The 20,091-nt window shown below is 38.6% G+C and overlaps 1 protein-coding gene across 5 annotated transcripts in view; it reads left to right on the forward strand.

The window, feature by feature from the left end:
- The first annotated feature begins 1,542 nt into the window (after nucleotides 1–1,542).
- The window catches only part of KATNAL1 (katanin catalytic subunit A1 like 1), a 54,394-nt gene continuing 35,845 nt past the window's right edge, over nucleotides 1,543–20,091 (forward strand). For 3 of the 5 annotated variants that reach the window (XM_052650015.1, XM_052650014.1, XM_052650011.1), the window contains exons 1-3: nucleotides 1,543–1,627; nucleotides 14,059–14,231; nucleotides 16,413–16,573. In XM_052650015.1, the coding sequence (XP_052505975.1) occupies nucleotides 14,070–14,231; nucleotides 16,413–16,573 (323 nt within the window). In that variant the 5' untranslated portion in view covers nucleotides 1,543–1,627; nucleotides 14,059–14,069. Of the gene's footprint in view, nucleotides 1,628–1,957; nucleotides 2,013–10,350; nucleotides 10,377–14,058; nucleotides 14,232–16,412; nucleotides 16,574–20,091 lie in introns of those variants that run through there. The other 2 variants (XM_052650012.1, XM_052650013.1) reach the window with 2 other exon arrangements.

Below are 20,091 nucleotides of genomic sequence, written 5' to 3' on the forward strand. Positions count from 1 at the left end.
TTTACTTACAGTGAAAGGTAAGTACGTAAAGGTGGCATTTCATGGGTTTTGACAAATGCATACACCCTCCTAAAGTGAAAGTTTCTCAGTCATGTCGGATTCTTAGGGACCCCATGGACTGTAGCCCACCAGGCTTCTCTGTCCATGGGGATTCTCCAGGCCAGAATACTGGAGTAGGTGGCCCTTCTTTTCTCCAAGGTATCTTCCCGACCCAGGAATCTAACCGGGGTCGCCTGCATTGCAGTTGGACTCTTTACCAGCTGAGCTACCAGAGAAGCCTCCTAACCCAAATCCTAAGTAAGATACAGAACTTTTCCATCACAGAAAAATTCCCTCTTCAAGCAAACTACACCCTCTCCTCCAGGATCCCACCCTTCTGGCTCTGATCACCATGGATCAAAAAGCTAATACTTAAAAATTATGTTTAAATCCCAGCATTTTAGGATGGTTCATTAGTATCAAAGTTTTTATTTCTCACAAGTCCTGGGAAGCAGCTGTTACCTCCATTTTGCAGACGAAAACGTTGAGCATCAAGGCGATTCACCTGCCCCTGTGAATTGGGTTTTAGAAGTTGTTGCTCTTAACTTTAACTGCATCTGAGGCGGGTTACGACCAGTCCACACCGATTGCTGCTGCTGCTAAGTCGCTCAGTTGTGTCCGACTATGTGCGACCCCATAGATAGCAGCCCACCAGGCTCCTCTGTCCCTGTAATTCTTCAGGCAAGAATACTGGAGTGGGTTGCCATTTCCTTCTCCAAAGCATGCATGCATGCTAAGTCGCTTCAGTCGTGTCCAACTTTGTGCGACCCCGTGGACAGCAGCCCACTAGGCTCCCCTGTCCACGGGACTCCCCAGGCAAGAATACTGGAGTGGGTCGTCATTTCCTTCTCCCCAACACCGATTATTCAAGGCTTATTAGAGATCAGCTGTCAATTGAAATCAAAGCCACTTAACAAAATTCTCAAGCCGTCTGAATAATTTTAAAGGCCGTGTGCATTATATTTTACTAAATGATTCGTTTTATTCCACTCAGAAAATGGCAGAAAGGAGGTGTGAAAGGTTGCAGATTTGGTTTTTACTTGTGAAGAAGCCCCAAAGAGGTGGCTTTTAGGTTTCAAACACGCCAGACGGCCGGGCCAGAGGAGGCTGCCTGGATGGGCGGCGCGGGAGGGGCTGGACCGGCGACCTTTCCAGAGCCGGCGCCGCTCCTTCCTCTGACGCCACCCGCATCTCTCTCAGGAGAGAGCGGACTCGCGTCCTGGCACGGGGGTTGGACGCTGCAGCGCAGGACTCGTCGGCGGCCCCGGAGCTCAGCTCGTCAGCCGTCCTTCTCAGTGTCACTGTCTCCCTCCGCTCTACGGCGCACCCTCGCGCCTCCCTGTCCCCGCAGCCCCTGCCGCTGCCCAGGCTCCTCCCCGAGCCGACTTCGAACCCTCGCGCTCCCCCTCAGCCCCACCGCGCGGCCCACGGCTGTCATGGCAACCGGCCGCCGCCGCCGCCGCCGCCGCCGTCGCCTCTTCACGCTCGTCGCGAACTAACGGACTCCGTGGCGGGGGCGGCGGCTTGTGCCCCACCCCAACCCCTCCTGGACCGCGGCAAAAGCGGTCGGCCGACCTGCGGCACCTAGGTAATGAATCCGAGAGGGACGGGGGCCAGCGAGAGAGCCGGTGGTGGGGTGCTTGGGTGGACAGCCACACCCCAGCTCCCGCTGCCGGAGACGCTGGGGCCAGGCGCGGCGGGGGACACTGCGTGCTGCGCGAGAAGGGGTGAGAGAGAGAGCGCGAGCGGTGGGCGCGCGGGGCATTATGGGGATTGTAGTTCAGCGGCTCCTCGGGCCTGCGGCCTTGGTGGCTCGGCTCGGACGGGCGAACTACAAAGCCCGGCGGCCCCGACAGCTGGGAAAGACCGATAAACTTTGAGCCGGCCGGGGGAGACAGGGAGAGTCTGTCTGTGGTGAGGGGATTCTGGGGTGGTCGCTGAATGGGGTTCTGAGAGCTAAAGGGGAAGTGGAGGTGAGACTCGGGCGTTCCGCCCTGTCATTTGTCCCGCCCCGGCTGCAGCGCTGTCTCCACCCCGGCCCGGCCACCGCCCCGCGTAGAGTCGGGGAGGAGTCGCCTCCGGGGCTGCGGGGCCTCGGGCCTTCGGCGCCTCTCACCCTCCCTAGTTGCTGCCTCTTGGTGCAGAACCGTATGTATGGCACACTTTTGATGGGCGACCCGAAAAATTATATTTTAACCGATTTTTCTCCTTTCCCTGATTCGCTCCTTTATTGCTAGGTACTTGATCAGATTTATTCTGAAGTAGTTCAGAGGTGTTTACATTAATTAAACCCATTGGTTAATAATTCCTCAAAGGGCATTAATGTTTAAAGGTTAAGTGTGGAAGTAGATAAAAGGTACCATGCTGTTGTATAGTAGTGTCTGATATATTTTCCGTTTTGCATTTTATTTATTGAGGGTCATGATTACAAAGTGAGCGCTCCTTCACCTCAGCCTACTAGCCTGAACACTGCCTACACATATTTTGATGCCATTTTAAAGATTATTTCTACTTTAAATTACTAATTTTTTTAAAGTATAGGATTGTCTTTTTAAACAAAATTTTTAGCAGTGGTGGTAATAATTATTTTCTTCTATTATTACAATTTTTTTTTCAAAATTTCTTAGGACCATTTTTCAGAATGAAAAGCACCCTGTTCTTTCTTTTTTTTAATGCAAGTTTGCCCAGGCCCTGGAGGTAAGGAAGCTGATACAGATTTAGAAAACCTGCCTAGTCCACCATTTGAAAATTTTTCAATAGATAGATAACCATCCTAGAAATCTGGTATTTTACAGTGATGTGTTGAAAAATTATTGGTGCAGTATGGGCTTATTTTGTGTGTGTATGTTTCTAAACAAGACGACTTAAGGTCACTGTAAAATTAATTTTCTCTCACTGTAAGATTCATTTTCTCTTTGGTCACTGTAAACTTTATTTAAAGAAGCAGTTTTGTAGGAGGAGATAAAAAGTAAGTTTAATAAGGTCGCTGGGGGAAAAAATCAAGGCCTTATGTTATACATAAGGAATTTGAAATATTTATTCATTTAGGATTTATTTATTCATTCATTCAGGATTTGTTAAGGATCTGTTATGCACAAGGCTATATGCCAGGTGGTGAGAATTAAGAGCTGGTAGAAGAAAATCTGTGTCCTGCATGGGCACACAGTCATGTCATCACAATAGTGTGGAGAGACAGGTGCAAGTTGCTGTGAGCCCAGAGTGGGAATACATTATAGTGATATTATATCACAATTTCATAATAACATGTATTGAATACTTACTCTATGGGAGGCATATTTTGCATGCAGCTGCTTATTTTATCCTCACAACAATCCTATGAAGTAGCTCCTATTAGAAATGAGGAAACAGCCTCAGAGACCTTGCCCATAGCTGAATAAGGTCATAGCTGAGTAAGGTGTGAACCTGGAATTTCAACCCAAGTGGGTCTAACTCATCTAAATGGTGATCTCAACCACTGATGGCATCCTTTGTACCCTTGGGGAGGATTGTGACTCTGTCTAAGGAAATTAAGAGAAATCTCCAGAATGATGTGACATTGGACTTGGGCTAGGAAAGTTTATTAAGCTTTTATTGGAGTGAGGCTGAGGAAGACTGTTCTAGGCAAATGGCATAGCAAAAGCAAAGGAGAGATTTTGAATTTGGGGAATCCTTGACTGTTCTGATGACTGAAACCCAGAATACTTGCAGTTTAGTGGAGAGACCAGATCTCAAAAGTACTTGGTACCATGATAAAGAATTTAGAATTTTTCTTCAACATGGGGTCACTATTGAAGAATTTCCAGTGGAGTAGTGGCCTCATTGGACTTCCCAGGTAGCTCAGTGGTTAAGAACCCGCCTGCAGTGCAGGAGACTCAAGTTAAATCCCTGGGTCAGGAAGATCCCCTGGAGGAGGAAAATGGCAACCCACTCCTACATTCTGGCCTGGGAAATCCCATGGACAGAGGAGCCTGGCAGGCTAAAGTCCATGGGGTTGCAAAAGAGTCTAACATGACCTAGCTACTGAGCACACATGTAGTGGCCTTAACAGGTTTGTATTTTAGAAAGATAAAAATAGTTTAAAGCAGAACTTTTTTCTTAAACTTCACATGTAAATATTATAACTGAATTAGATAAGAGTCCCTAGTAGCTCAGATGGTAAAGAATCAGTCCACAATGTAGGAGACCCTGGTTTGACTCCTAGGTGGGGAAGATCCACTGGAAAAGGGATAGGCTACCCACTCCAGTATTCTTGGGCTTCCCTGGTGTCTCAGCTGGTAAAGAATCCACCTACAGTGCAGGAGACCTGGTTTGGAAGATCTCCTGGAGAAGGGAATGGCTACCCAGTCCAGTATTCTGGCCTTGAGAATTCTATGGACTGTATAGCCTGTGGGGTTGCAAAGAGTTGGACATGACTGAACAGCTTTCACTCACATTAAAAATTAGTTTGAAAATATTTGCTTTCGTACTTAAAAACTATTACTGTGGAGACAAAAGAATTAACTTAAAAATTAATGTAAAAATTATAGTGACATCCGAAGCAATTTTGGGTTCTGAGAATAAGCTGGTTATTCAGTTCAGTTCAGTCGCTCATTCTTGTCCGACTCTTTGTGACCCCATGGACTGCAGCACACCAGGCCTCCCTGTCCATCACCAACTCCCGGGGTTCACTCAGACTCATGTCCATTGAGTTGGTGATGCCATCCAACCATCTCATCCTCTGTTGTCCCCTTCTCCTCCCGCCTTCAATCTTGCCCAGCATCAGGATCTTTTCAAATGAGTCAGCTGTTCTCATAAGGTGTCCAAAGTGTTGGAGTTTCAGTTTCAGCATCAGTCCTTCCAGTGAACACCCAGGACTGATCTCCTTTAGGATGGACTGGTTGGATCTCCTTGCAATCCAAGGGACTCTCAAGAGTCTTCTCCAACACCACAGTTCAAAAGCATCAATTCTTCGGTGCTCAGCCTTCTTCATAGTCCAACTCTCACATCTATACATGACCACAGGAAAAACCATAGCAGTAATTAAAATTGTGGTACAGCTTCTAGAAATTATAATGAAAACTGGGTTAGTTGAAAGTAGCAGCTTCAAACTTATGCATTAATGTTGAGTGTGGAGTGAAAATAATAGCTTACATTGATTCAGTGTTATGTGCTTGGAATGATGCTAATGTATTTCACATTTAATTTTTGCAATAACCTTGTGATGATAAATATTATTTTCCATATTTTATAGATGTAGAACTGAGGCTGAGAGAAGTTACATGATTTGCTTGAGATCACAACTAAAAGTTTGTGGTGCCTGGATTCATACCCAGGTTTTTCTGCCTGAAATTTTAATATTGCCTTCACACTTGAATAGTTTAGCTTGGTATACCAGTCTAGATTGGCAGCCTCCAACTAGTAGCACATGAGAGATATTATTCTGCTGCCTCCAATATTCCTTTTGAAAAGTTAGCTGTCAATATATTATTTTTCCTTTGTTGACAATATATCATTTCTCTCTATTGCTTTTAGGTTTTGCAGTTTTACTAAGTTGTCCTAGATGTGGACTTGTTTTTATTTATTTTGAAACAGAGTTACTGTCTTGTATAGATTTTGAAAAAGTTTTAGCCATTATGTATTGAATATTGCTCTCCCCTTTTTTCCTCCTAGAATTCGTAGTAGACATATATTGGGCCATGTCTTTGTACTCTCTGCATTTCTTTTCTTTGCTTACTCTGTGTTTATGTGCTGCATTCTGGGCAAGTTCTGTAGCCCTATATTCTGGGTTCTTGATCCTCCTTTCATCTGTGCCTGATCTGCTGTTTCCTCAGTGCAGTGAGTTTTTCATTTCAGTGAACATTTCATTTTAATGCTAGAAGTTGTTCTTGATTCTTTTTCAAACCTGTCTATTCATTTTTAAATGGCTTGCTCCTGTGTTTTTAGGTATACTTATTTAGTAGTGACTATTAGATAATCAAATGCTTTTGATAATAGCAATAATTCTGCTATATGTTGTAGCATTTGTCTCACTCTTATAATGGATTGTATTTTTTGTACTTTGAAATTTTAGATATAACCTCAGTGCCAGTCCTGTGAAGTCTTGGTCAAGTATCGTGTACTTTTCGTTGTTTCTGTGAAGTGCATTATGGAGAACTGGTGAATGAATAAATGCATTTTAGTATATTCATATAATGAGGTGCTACTCAGCAATAAAAGCATCAAATTACCGATACATACAACAATATGGTTGAATCTCAAAGGCATTATTTTAAATGAAAGAAGTCAAACACCAGAATATATGCAATAAGACTGTATTTATGTCACATTCCAGAAAAGACAAATCTGTGGTGATTAAGGAATGGAAGGATGCATGCAGTTGTACACATTTTTCAAAAGAAATAAAATTTTTCTCTTAAAATGAGTGAATTTCATGGTATAAAAATTATACTTCAATAAAGCTGATTAAAAAAAAGCACGCAACACTCATTGGCAATGGAAGTGAGAATAGTAGTTGCCCTGGAGGGCAAGTACTAATTGTGAGGAGACATGGCTTCAGTGGGGTGTGAAAATGTTCCATATCTTGATGTGGGTGTTACCTGGGTGTAATCTGTTTTAAAATTCACTGAAGATGTGTTTACTCTGTTATATACTTCAATAATAAAGAGCAAAAGGAGAAACATACTTTATAGAGAGGAGCTAGAATACAAAGTTGAGAAAATCTAGAAGAAAGTTAAGCAAAAGAGCAAAGAGAGAAGATAAGAAAATTAGAGGGCTAACCTAGAAAGTCCAATAGCTAAATAAAAGGTGTTCAGAAGAGAGAAAAATGGAAAGAAATCATCAACAAACTAATTCAGAAGTTTTCCTAAAATTGAAAGACACTAGTTTCTAGTTTGAAGGAATCCCATATAGATTCCCATGTCAAAGCATATCAACAACAGTTTTAGGAAACTTGTGTCAAAGAGAAGATCCTATAAGTTTGCAGAAAGGGAAAAAGACATGATATATAAGCAATTAGGAATTTGAATGACTTTAGTTGCCTCAAGTTAATCTTGAAACTTAGAAGGTGATAGAGCAATGCTTTTACATTTTTAAAAGAAATTATTTGCAAATGAAAATTCAGTAATCAGCCAGACTATCACTGAAGTATGAAGATAGTTTAATAAAGGTGTTTTAAGACATGCATAGTCTCAAAATTTTATTTTACTCCCCATTTACAGAAAATGTATTCTATAAAGGAGACACTTGCTCTGTGGAAGGAAAGCTGTGATAAACCTAGACAGCCTATGAAAAAGTAGAGACATGACTTTGTTGACAAAGGTTCATAAAGTCAAAGCTATGATTTTTCCAGTGGTCATGTACAGATGTGAGAGTTGGACCATAAAGAAGCCCGAGTGCTGAAGAATTGATGCTTTTGAATTGTGTTGCTGGAGAAGACTCTTGAGAGTACCTTGGACAGTGAGGAGATCAAACCAGTCAATCCTCAAGGAAACTGACCGTGATTATTCATTGGAAGAACTAATGCTAAAGCTCCAATACTTTAGCCACCTGATACAAAGAGCCGACTCACATTGGAAAAGACTGTGATGCTGAGGAAGACTGAAGGCAAAAGAAGGAGGGAGCAGAGGATGAGTTGGTTAGGTAGCATCACTGACTCAGTGGACATGAGTTTGAGCAAACTCCGCGAGATGGTGAAGGACAAGGGAGGCTGGTGTGCTGCAGTCTATGGGGGTTGCAAAAAGTCAGACACAACAACTAAACCAGAGAGTAAACCAAGAAAGGAAGAAAGGCGTGATAGACCAAAAAAAAAAAAAAAAAAAATTCAATATAGAAAAGACAAAGACTACCCCGGATAATTGAAATACCAAATTGAACAGACTTAGCAGGTAGATATAGTGTCCAGAGGAAAGGTTAGGCTTGCTTACAGCCTTGAAAGAAAGATAGTAGCTTCATCTGGAACAAAGGGTAGGCATGCATGGTGTTCAGTATGATAGATTTGGGTTCCCTGAATTTAGGATTCTTTGGTAATGCAGTCTGCTGCATTTGCTGTTACCGAGTGGCCCATTACACGTTGCTTTGTAGAAAATGGGGTTTGGGGGACCAGTACAAAACACCCCCACAATCTTAGGTTGCAAGTTTTGTAGTTTTAACTCTTATACTTGAGTCATTCATTTTGAGTTAAATTTTGTATATGTTGTGGGGTAAGACTTGAGATTCAGAATTTTTATTATTCCTAATATGGATATCTAGCTGTTTCAACACCTTTTTTGGAGAAAAAATATATTTTTTTGTTGATTTGCCTTGACAACTTTGTCAAAAATTAATTGGCCATATATGTATCGATCTTTCTGGACTCTTTGATTTGTTCCATTGGTCTGTGTCTATCTTTATGCCAATTCTGTGCCGTCTTGATTCCTATTAATTTTATAATAAATCTTGGAATCAGTATAAGTTGTCCTACTTTACTATATGAAACTGTTTTGGCCGTTCTGTGTCCTTTGTATTTCCATGTTGAATCAGCTTGTCAGTTTTTATAAGAAAGGCTGCTGGGATCTTGATTGGGATTTCATTGAGTCTATGGATCACTTTCAAGAGAATTGACATTGAGGGTTTCAATTCATAAATGGATGTGCACATACACACATGTATGTATATCTATTAACTTAGGTCATCCTTAATTTCTCAGTGCCCAGATCTTACATATATTTTGTTCTGTTTATCCCTGGGGTATTTAGTATTTTTGAATGATTTTACTGTTTTGACTTTAGTTTTCAATTTTTTATTGTTAATATGTAGAAATACGATTGATTTTTGAATATTAATCTTGTATCTTGCAACTTTACACAACTCACTTATTAGTTCTAGAAATTATTATAGATTCCCTAGGATTTTCTCCATTAACAGTTAACGTTGTATGTGGATAAGAGCAATTTTCCTTCCACTTTTCTAATACGTGTCCCTTTTATTTTTTTCTTGGCTAGTTGCACTGGTTAGAACCTATAGTTCTCATGTTGAATAGAACCGTTGAGAGGAGATTCACTGGCCTTGCTTGTTCTTTCTTGATTTTGGGAGAGAGTATTCAGTTTTTTCTGGAGAAGGCAATGGCAACCCACTCCAGTACCCTTGCTGGGAAAATCCCATGGACGGAGGAGCCTGGTAGGCTGCAGTCCATGGGGTCGCTAAGAGTTGGACACGACTGAGCAGCTTCACTTTCACTTTTCACTTTCATGCATTAGAGAAGGAAATGCCAACCCGCTCCAGTGTTCTTGCCTGGAGAATCCCAGAGACAGGGGAGCCTGGTGGGCGCTGTCTATGGGGTCGCACAGAGTCTGACATGGCCGTGGTGACTTAGCAGCAGCAGCATCAGCAGGATTCAGTTTTTTCACAGTTAATCTGATGATAGCTGCTCTTTACTAGATTGAGGAATTTCTATTCTCAGTTTGCTAAGAGTTCTTATCATGAGTAGTATTGAGTTTTGTCCACTACTTTTTCCTGCATCTGTTCAGATGATCGTGTTTTATTTCTAGTCTCTTAAAATGGATTGGTTTTTTAAGTAGATACCACCTTGAATTTTTTATATAAACTCCACTTGGTCATAATGCATTATCCTCTTTATATACTGGACTTGATTAGCTAAAATTTAAATATTTTTTTATCTATGTTCCTGAGGGATACTGGTAGGTAAGTTTCTTTTCTTATAATGTCTGGTTTTGGTATCAGGCTAACACTGGTCTTAAGATATGAGTTGGAAGTTTTTCCACCTGTTTCTTTTTCTGAGAGTTTGTTTGGAAATTGTTTTATTTTTTTCCCTTAAATATTTGGAAGAATTCACTTTATGAAGTCTTTTGGATTTGGAGTGTTGGTTTTGTTTTTTGTTTGTTTTTCTTTGGTGGAAAGATTTTAAACTACAAATTGAATTTCATTGATAGACACAGGACTATTCAGATTAATTATTTCTTCTTCAGAAATAGCTTTGGTATGTTGTGACTTTTATCTCCACAGTTTGTAGTGATGGCCCCTCCTTCATTCCTGATTTTGGTAATTTGTGTTTTCTTTCTCCCTTTCTTGATTAGTATAACTAGAGGTTTAATCATTTTTAGTGATCTCTTCAAAGAACCAACTTTTTACTACATAGAAAAATTTTTTCTTGTTTCTATTTTATTGATTTTTGCTTTCAGCTGTGTTATATTCTTTCTTCTACCTCTTTTGGATTTAATGTGCCTTTATTTTCCTAGATTCTTAAGACAGAAGCTGAAAGCAGGAGTTTGCAAACTACAGTCTGGGGACCAAATCTAGTCTGCAACATGTTTTTGAACAGCTGATGGCTCAGATGGTAAAGACTCTGCCTGCAATCAGGAGATGTGGGTTTGATCCCTGGGTCAGGAAGATCCACTGGAGAAGGGAATGGCTACCCACTTCAGTATTCTTGCCTGGAGAATTCCATGGACAGAGGAGCCTGGTGGGCTATGGTCCATGGGGTCCCAAAGAGTCGGACCATACTGAGAGACTAATACACACACACACATACACACATGAACTAAGAATGTTTTTTTCATCTTTTTTTTTTAACAGTTAAAGAAGTCAAAAGAGGAATAATGTTTTGTGACATGTGAAAAATGGAATTCAGTTATCAATGTCTGTAAATAAAGTTTTATAGGTCATAACCACACTCATTTGTTTTCATATTGTCTGTGGATGCTTTTGTACAGAGTAGTGCCAGTAGTGCCTTGATGGTGTCTCAGCACTTTCAGCTGCCGCTTGCTGTGCACTGCTGTCACAGTGTCTGAGGTGCCCTCCATGTCCCTGTACTCTGACGTTTTACTTTATTATCAGCGGATTCCTCTCACGTTAAAAACAGAAAAGATGAGAAAAATGGACTTGATGTATTTATACTTTTAAAGCACAGTGAAGTGAGGAATACTGAACAGGATGACAAAGCATTGTGATTATTGTGCGATGACTACAGCTGTGCTGAAGAAACAGTTTACAGTGATATTACCAGACGAATCACTCATCGTGGTATTCCCAATTCATAGGAAAACAGTGGCTAGAAAACTGCAAAAGGAGTATCTTCAAGCAGAATTTCTTCACAAAATTAAAAAAATCAGGCTGCACCCGGAGTAAGTTTCTTGGGTGTCTCATTAGTTGGCCAAACAAGAAAGTCATTTGCCGATGGTGACTTAAGTAAATCTTATTGACTGTAGCAGCCAAAGAAATGTGTCTGGAGAAAATAAACTTGTTTAATACTTAGCCTTTTGGTGAGAACAATTGCTAGAATAGTTGAGGACATCAGTCAATTAAAAAAACAAGGCAAATGATTTTGAGTGGTTTTCCTTGGTTCTTGATGAATTGACAGATGTTACCAAAACAGCGCAAGTGTTTATTTCCAAAGTCAGTGGTGACTTTGAAGTTACTGAAGAAATACATTTAATGAATAGTGTTCATGGAATAGCTACAGACGGGAATATTTATTAAAAAGTTGAGAATACACTTCTGTACACCTGAAGTGGAATCTGCTGTGTTGGAGCTAGTGGTGGTAAAAAAAAAAAATGTGTAGAAGAGAAAAAGGCTTACGTGAACAAATTTACAAAGCTGGGAAAACATAGGGTGGTGAAAGTTGATGGTTCTTTACTTTTTTATAGTCAGGTATTTTGCAGAGAATATTTGAATCTATCATGTGGTAAGAAACCGTTAGTGTCTTAAGACGCAGGAGTGTTGCTCTTGAGGACTTAACCATTGTCAGTTCCTTGAATTTTTGTCAGAAGCAGTATATCCTGACATTTCCCTACCACACAGCAGTTCTGTGGCTTGTAGTGGCGAAGTTCTATTGCAGTCTTGGGTTACGGGCTAATTTGAAATTTTTCTGAATGAGAGGAACTGTTCTCATCCACTGTTATTGAATGCTGAATAGCTTTGGAAAGCAGTTTTGCTGCAGACTTGATAATGTTTCTTAATAAATTCAATGGAAAATTTCAGGATCAGACTGCTTACATGCAAAACTAAAGTTATGTTGATGCCAGCTAATGTTTGAATCACAAGTAGTACTGAGCTATGTTATAATATATAGCTAGCTACACTGTCAAAAGTTAAAGAAGTGAGATCTCTGTTCCCACCCAGATTTTCAGTGTATTTGAGCTCAAACTACTTTGATGCAAGTGCAAAGGAAATTTCCATATTACAAAATCCATTTAACTGTGTAATGGAGATACTTCCACTTAACCTTCATTTGGAATTGATTAATATGCAGTGTAATGACTTATCAAGAGAAGAATAAAACCTTCAAATACTTTTCAAACAGCGAATATGCTGGATTGAAATTATATGCTTGTGATTTGATACCAGCATGTGACAATACCTCTCTTAGTAAACAGACACTTTTAAACATGAAATGTGTAAATCTTATTAAAAAGCAGTGTTGACACATGAACATTTGCAGTTGATCTTGATGATAGGAAACACTAACTCTGAATCCCAACTACATGAAATCATATCCTCTGTTCTGCAAAAAGTTGTATTCAATGATTACTACTATAATAGTTTGAATTTTGTTGATGAAAATTGTGAACATTTTTTGTCTCTCATATAACTACTTACATAATACCCTCAATTTTTCCTGTTGCCCTTCAAAGCTAAAAATATTTACACAGGAAAAGTTTGCTGACCCTGCTTTGCATGGAAATATTTCCATTGTGCATCTTTGCGTGCCTACATATAGTAGCAGAATTAGTGCTTTTGTCTAAGGACTCATTTGAAGAATTGTAATTTGAAGAGAGGCTTTCCTTGGTTGTCCTACATTCTGTGGGTAGATCTACTGAATGTTGAAATTTCTTACTATGTAAGAGTAGTATACTATTTGCTGCAGTGTGATTCTCAAGTAACATAAATGCTGCCTTCAAGGAACCTATGCTGGGAGAAGGGGCAACTAAAATGGGAGAACACATAAAAAGAAACGACTTTAATCTTTTCAAGAATGTACTGGAGTCGGCTAAAATGACTAGAAGTAGTTGTAGTTAGTTTTGAGGAAGAGGTTCTGAGCCCCTTAAGAACAGATAAGAGGTAGAGAGGAAGAGCCAGGCTACTCCCATCAAAATTTAATCCCCTCAGGAAAGCATGGGACAAAATGATTTTTCTCTGCTAAGTATTTCTTGGTTTACTGTTCCAGGAAGTAAGAGTAGGTCACTTTGGACTCCTTCCCAAGATGTCATTCTCCTGGATCTCTGGACAGTTTTCAGTGGAAAGTATGTTTGCTAGAAGCCTTGGATGATCTTGGGAGACTGTTGAGAAGCCTGGAAAAAAAGCCAGAATTACTGAGCTGGAGGGCTTTGATAGAAATCAGAGGTTCAGATGGTATTTTTCCTAGTTTCTTGTAGAAGGGGAAGATTAACGATAGTGATTTGCACAGGCACAAAGCTCTAGAGAATGGCAGGATCATAGAAGATTACCAGATCGGGAGCATCAGACAGTTAAATTCACAGGTTTTTGCTTAGATTTAAGTTGTATGAAGCGCTTAAATGTATGTAAATGATGCATGGACAACTATAGGCTGTAGTTTTAAAATGTGTTCCTTAAGTCAAAAAGTTCCTTCCATTTTTGTTCTTGGGGCCGGATAGTTTTAGTGAAAAATAATTTTTGCAGTTTTAATTGATGTCCGTGGAAAATAGGAGCTATTTATATGTTTTGCTTTACATTGTCAAGAATAAACCGACTAAAATGAAGCAAGTTGATCTTTACTGCTATTGCAGCTTGTGGTGATTATAAATGAGCAAGGAGAACTGGTGTCCAGTTTATGTAGCTATAACATAAATTGATAGTGCAGAGCTGTGTCATTTCTCTAGTTATCTTCTTGGGTGTTCTTTTGTAATCTGCATTTCCAAAATTGGGAACTTTGTTCAGTATCATCATAAGATGCATTCAGATAACCTCAAAGAATGAGAGAAACATTTTGACTTTCAAAGTATTAAGCAGATCTTTTAAAGTGTAATAAGAAATGCTTTAAAGTCAGTACTGAAAACTTAGTAAAAAGCCATTGTATTTTATGTCTAGATCTCTGAGGGATGAATTTGGCTGAGATTTGTGACAATGCAAAGAAAGGGAGAGAATATGCACTGCTTGGAAATTATGACTCATCCATGGTATATTACCAGGGGGTGATACAGCAGATTCAGAGACATTGCCAGTCAGTCAGAGACCCGGCGGTCAAAGGCAGATGGCAGCAGGTAAGAGCCCATGGAAGTGTTCAGGGGGTGGGGACAGTGGTCTGCTGCACTGGAGAGAGGTGAGCTGGAAAATCACTTTGAGATTTTGCAAATAGTTCTCTTTTGTCTGACTGCTGAAATATATTTAAAATGTACTCTGGATAGTTTTCTGTCTTTCCTAGTTAACATGTATATGTTTTTCATAATATATTGATTTGGCCAAAAAGTTTGTTCAGTTAGTGAACACATTGTTCAATAAAGGCCTTGGTGAAAATGAAAAATATGTCTTTTAGGTTTACTTAAAACAGAACAAACTTTTTAGTCAACTCAATATTTTTGAGACATATTTCAAAGCCATTTAATTCAAATTGATTCTAATTGTTTTTTCCTCTTCAGTTGACTAATTGTGTATGATTACGAGTTGTAGAAATGAGGTATTTCTACTTGCCCTTTCCCCTTTCATTTTTACATGTAATTTTGACCCATTTCACAAAACTTTTCCTTTAAGAAAGTTTCCTCTTTTGAAAGACTCTTTACAAATACAAAGGAGTCAGTAATCTAATAAAAAACACTAATATATTTACTGTGTCTTGACTATACAATTTGATTTTATAATACTAGTTAATAAAAACTTGAATTACAATTTCCCCATTTAGTCTTAAAACTTAAAATCCTTTTAAAATTAGAAGTACAAAGTCAAGCATTTCTTTGAAGTTTCATTTATGTGCTAATGCCTTTCAAGTGTTTCTTTTAAGTTTTCCATTGGTCAGAAATTGATTGATGTTTTACTAAGTTTTCAGGGTGAATTTGGCTTATTTTCCAACTTAAGTGTTACCAAATTATGTTGAGTGAGAACAATATATTGGTTTTAACTCAAATTGAAATTTTTGAGTTCTTCTGTCTGGTGTCCTAGCCACAGACAAGAGTTGTTTACTAATCCAGCATGGAAATATTTTTGACATGTTCTTAATTGTATTAAATAGTGACCGTTTCTATTCTAGTACTTTTATTATGTTTACTTCCATTAGGTTCTGAAATTTCATTTCTCTCAGTATAGCATATAATTGCATATATTAGGTGAATTTAAATTTTTCTTTGGTTCTGTGACTTGTTCATATGTTTTTATGTGTTACTTGAGATAAAGTTAAAGGAAAGCTTCTTATGCTCTGCTTTAAAGTGTGCTTTCTGGTTAAAAAATAAGAATTATTGAAATTAGCTTATAAATGTAATTTTCAATCTGTTATCTGTTTGCCTTTGAAAATTAGTTTGGGCTCAAAATTTGAAAACATAAGAATTTCCACATAGCGCTCAATAAAATTTTTTAAATATGGGAAAAATCTTGCCTTTGAGCTTAAAATAAACTTTAGCCAGGACTTGAAAGATTTTAAACAAGGCCAAAAGAATTCAGACTTTGATGAAGCAGAACTTAAACTGGAAATGGGTAATTCTTAGTATTATATCACTCAGGGCTTTTAGATGCCCGTGAGAGGCATGTCATATCTTGTGATAATGGGGATAGGAAATGCTGATGAAAATTTTGGCTGACAAGTTTTGAGGGTGTTATTTACAAATATATTAAAAGAATTTAGCATAACATTCGGAGAAGACAATGGCACCCCACTCCAGTACTCTTGCCTGGAAAATCCCGTGGACGGAGGAGCCTGGTGAGCTGCAGTCCATGGGGTCGCGAAGAGTTGGACACGACTGAGCGACTTCACTTTCACTTTTCACTTTCATGCACTGGAGAAGGAAATGGCAACCCACTCCAGTGTTCTTGCCTAGAGAATCCCAGGGACCGGGGAGCCTGGTGGGCTGCCGTCTATGGGGTCGCAAGAGTCGGACATGACTGAAGCGACTTAGCAGCAGCAGCATAACATTATAGATTTCTGGGAATGGTTACTGGTTAATAACTTAGTTGCTTGTTTTAATTGTCTTAATGGTCATCACATCTTGTGGTAGAAAGAATTTCTTTATGAAAGATAAATAACTACTTGCCTTAAGAAAAGGTATATGTCTTTTTCCAAACCAATTCCTGCCCTCCTATCTATATTACTTTAAATAGTTCTTTGGTGTTTTGACTGTGTTTTAATGACTCATTTTGCCTACTTTGAACGGCATTAAGAAAACTAACATTCTAAAGCAGTTTGTTGTTTGCAATTTACATAAAAAGTTTGTAGCATAAGGGCTATTTTTTTTTTAAAGGTTCGGCAGGAATTATTGGAAGAATATGAACAAGTTAAAAGTATTGTCAGTACTTTGGAAAGTTTTAAAATCGACAGGCCCCCAGATTTCCCTGTGTCCTGTCAAGATGAACCGTTTAGAGATCCTGCTGTGTGGCCGCCCCCCGTACCTGCAGAACACAGGTAAGTGGAACTTCATGTTTGTTCTCCTTAGGTACTTCTTGAGTTAATTGATGTTCAGAGTGAAGAGAGTAAAGCTTTATTTGAACCAAGTATGAAAAACTCTTTGGGGCGGCATGTAAATTTAGTAGCTGTTTATAATTTTCACACATGTGTGTCTACAGGGTTTGTAGTTGATAAAGAACAGAACTATGTCATTTGTCATGTATCTTGCTTTTGAAATATTTTACTACTGTAATCATAACAGTAGAAATCCACTGCTGGTCCTAAAGTTTAGTTTAACTGATAAATTTATCAATTAAGCAAGTTCTTTTTAGATTTCATAATGTCAACATCAAAGCTTTTTTGCTTTAAAAGACTAACAACTTCAGATGAAATGGTGGACAAATTGGATCCATCTGGTTGGGCCTACAGCCGGTTTCCAGAATCTTAGTGTAGAAGGAACCTTACCTTTCCTTTAAGGTGGAAGGGTGAATCAGTAGTGTGGCAGTAAGGCTTGAAGTTTATCTCCTTGATGCTCAGCCTGTGCACCGTCTATATTAAACCTCTCTCTTCTTGTTCTTTGCTACTTTCCTGTCTTTGCAGTCTGTTCTTCCTCAAGGAACAGCCATAATCTCCATCTAAGCAATTCATATTCATTCTTCAAGTCTCAGTTAAACTGTTTTTCCTCTTTGCAGCCTTTTCTGGTTTGCCCAGGCATGACAGTGTGTTCATCCCAGTTATGCTGTATTTCTTTGTCTCTTGACAAGGGTAGGAGTTTTGCAAGGGCAAGGACCATGGCTTTATTTACTCAACACAAATAACAAATAGCAAACTCCCCTGCTCACGCAGCATTTGGCACATATTAGGCATTCTGCCAACACTGAGTAACTTCATTAATTCTACAAGTAAGGACACTGGGGCCTGGGAGACCTTGACTTATAAGTTAGGCTAGACCAGGAGCTGAGTTTAGTTCTTTGTGGCTTTCAGTCCCTTTTTTTTTGTGAAGTCATATTGTGGTCCGAGTGTTGCATCACAGAAAATAAAATTTCCTTTTGATTAGTAGCTGTGATCATGTGTTTAGCTTGTTGATCTCTTAAAATTTTCGAAAAGCATTTAAAGAACTGTGAAAAGTAGTTAATTCATTTCTTCAGGATTTTTTCCACTGAGTTAGATAATTTTATGATTCCCATTATAAAAACACAAGATGATTCTTTTCTAAGTATTTTATTGTTTTTGATGCCAGTGTGAATGGGATAATTTTATTTCTTTTTCAGATGTTTTGTTGTTAATATATTGAGGCACAACTGATTTTTTTATGTTGATCATATATCCTACTGAATTCATTGATTAGTTTTCAATAGTTTTCTGGTGAGCCTTTAAGGTTTCCTGTATTTAAGATCTTACCAGTTACAAATAATGACGATTTTTGCTTATTCTGTTCCAGTTTGGATGCCTATTTCTTTGTCTTGCCTAATTACTCTAGCTACAACTTTCAGTATTATGTTGAATAAGAGTGATGAGAGTGAGGGCATCCTTGTCTTGTTCCTGATCTAAGAGGAGAAACTTGCAGTTTTTCACTGTTGAGTATAATTTAGCTGTTGTCGTACATGGCCTTTATCATGTTGAGGTATGTTCCTTCAGCTTGTTGAGGGTTTTTCTTATGAAAGGATGTTGTATTTTGTCAAGTGCTTTTCTTCATCTGTTGAGATGATCATATGATTTTTATCTTTTATTCTGTTGATGTGAGAGATCATGCTTATTGATTTGTATGTGTTGAACCTGGCATCCCAAGGATAAATCCTACTTGGTCATGGTCTATAATCGTTTTAATGTGTTGTTGAATTTGCTTTGCTAATATTCTGTTGAGAAATTTTGCCTCTGTATTCATTGAGGATATTGATTTATAGTTTTCTTGTCATGTCCTAATCTAGCTTTGGTTTCAGGGTAATGCTGGCTTCATAAAAAAAGTTTGAAGTGTTCCCTCTTCTTCAGTTTTCTGGAAGAGTTTTAGATGGATTGGCATTAATTATGTTTAAATGTTTGGTAGAATTTTCCAGTGAAGCCATCTTGTTCTAGGAGTAACTTTCAGTGTAGGAAGTACCTGTTCTTAATTGCTAGAGCACCATGATATACTGCAGAAAGCAGTGGCCACAGATAGCAACTCTAATATCTGCGGCTCAAACTGAATAAAAAGTGTGGCTGGCATTTTCCCATCGATGAACACTTTTCTGAAAACTTCTCATTAGAGAAACACCAACCCAGTTATTTCTTTTCTTTGACCTTCCTTAACTGCCTTGTAGCACAGATCTGATTTATTTTTATACTTATGTTTTAAGCCTTATTCTTAATGAAAGTGAATGGACCAGAATATGTTTCTCCAAACCTCCTTCCTCCATACTAAATTTAAAAACGTTTCCCTTGTGTGTAGACATTGTGTAGATACATATTTTCTCTGTGGTCAGAAATCCTTAATAAAAGCAAATCTAAGACTGTATATTGCCTGGCAAAAAAAAATTTCCATTTCCATATGTATCATCAACAGTGATGGAAAATCACCCAAACACAGCAAGCTTCTATCAGTGAAGGAATGCTATTTAATACCATGAGTAATATCATAGAATTAGGAGTCTTAAACTTTAAAATCTTTGTATCAGCAAATCCACAGATCCTTTACCAAGTAATTATCAGCATAGTGATATCTAAGTATGGCAGAATGAAGTAAACTTCATTGTAGCACAGAATGTGTGCATGTGCTGATAGAGTTAGGGTTAAAAGTTACGGGAGATTGAATTTGTATAATTTTTTTCCTTTTACAATTTCATTTCTTCTACAGATCATATAAAACAAACGTAGTAAAATACCACCTAGAGCTAGTGAAAGTGAATATAGCCCTTAGATATTCTTGGTGTGGTGGGAAGACACTTGAGTCCATGAGATCTGAGTTTAAATTCTACTTCTGACACCTCCTTGATTTGTGACCTTGTACAAGTTATTTAACCTCTAAATATTAAGCTTCACTCTCTGTAAAATGGGGTGTTTACCTCATGAAATTAAGAAATTGTAATGTTTAAGACAGTAACTGGCATCTAATAATTAAAATGAATCATCAACTCTGAAATAAAGTGCTACAGTGTTCTTTCATGTAAATAGTAAGAGCTAACAGAATTTTTAAAATGATACTGCCTCATTCATAAAATCCCTCAAGGAATTTTATTTCCTTCTAGTACATTCTACATAAATCCTTAGTTTTCTGAAACATTTTGAATAACTCTGGCAGAGAGGATGTGGTTTTTTAGATGTCCAAGCCTCATGAAGTGGGTAATCGTCTGCAGGAAAAGGATGAGATAACTAGCTATCGGTCTCTGTGCTTTGCAGGCATTCTCTTATTTAAACCTCCAGTGATCCTATGAAATAGCTACTTGTATTGTGTACCCATATTACTGTCGCTCATTTATTGTTATGAACTCCATCTAGAGCTAAGTAAAATGAAGCTTATAGAGTTCATTTTCCCAAAGTCATCTGAACAAGAAAGTGGCAGA

The sequence above is a fragment of the Budorcas taxicolor genome, chromosome 12 (assembly GCF_023091745.1).
Source record: "Budorcas taxicolor isolate Tak-1 chromosome 12, Takin1.1, whole genome shotgun sequence".
Lineage (NCBI taxonomy): Eukaryota > Metazoa > Chordata > Mammalia > Artiodactyla > Bovidae > Budorcas > Budorcas taxicolor.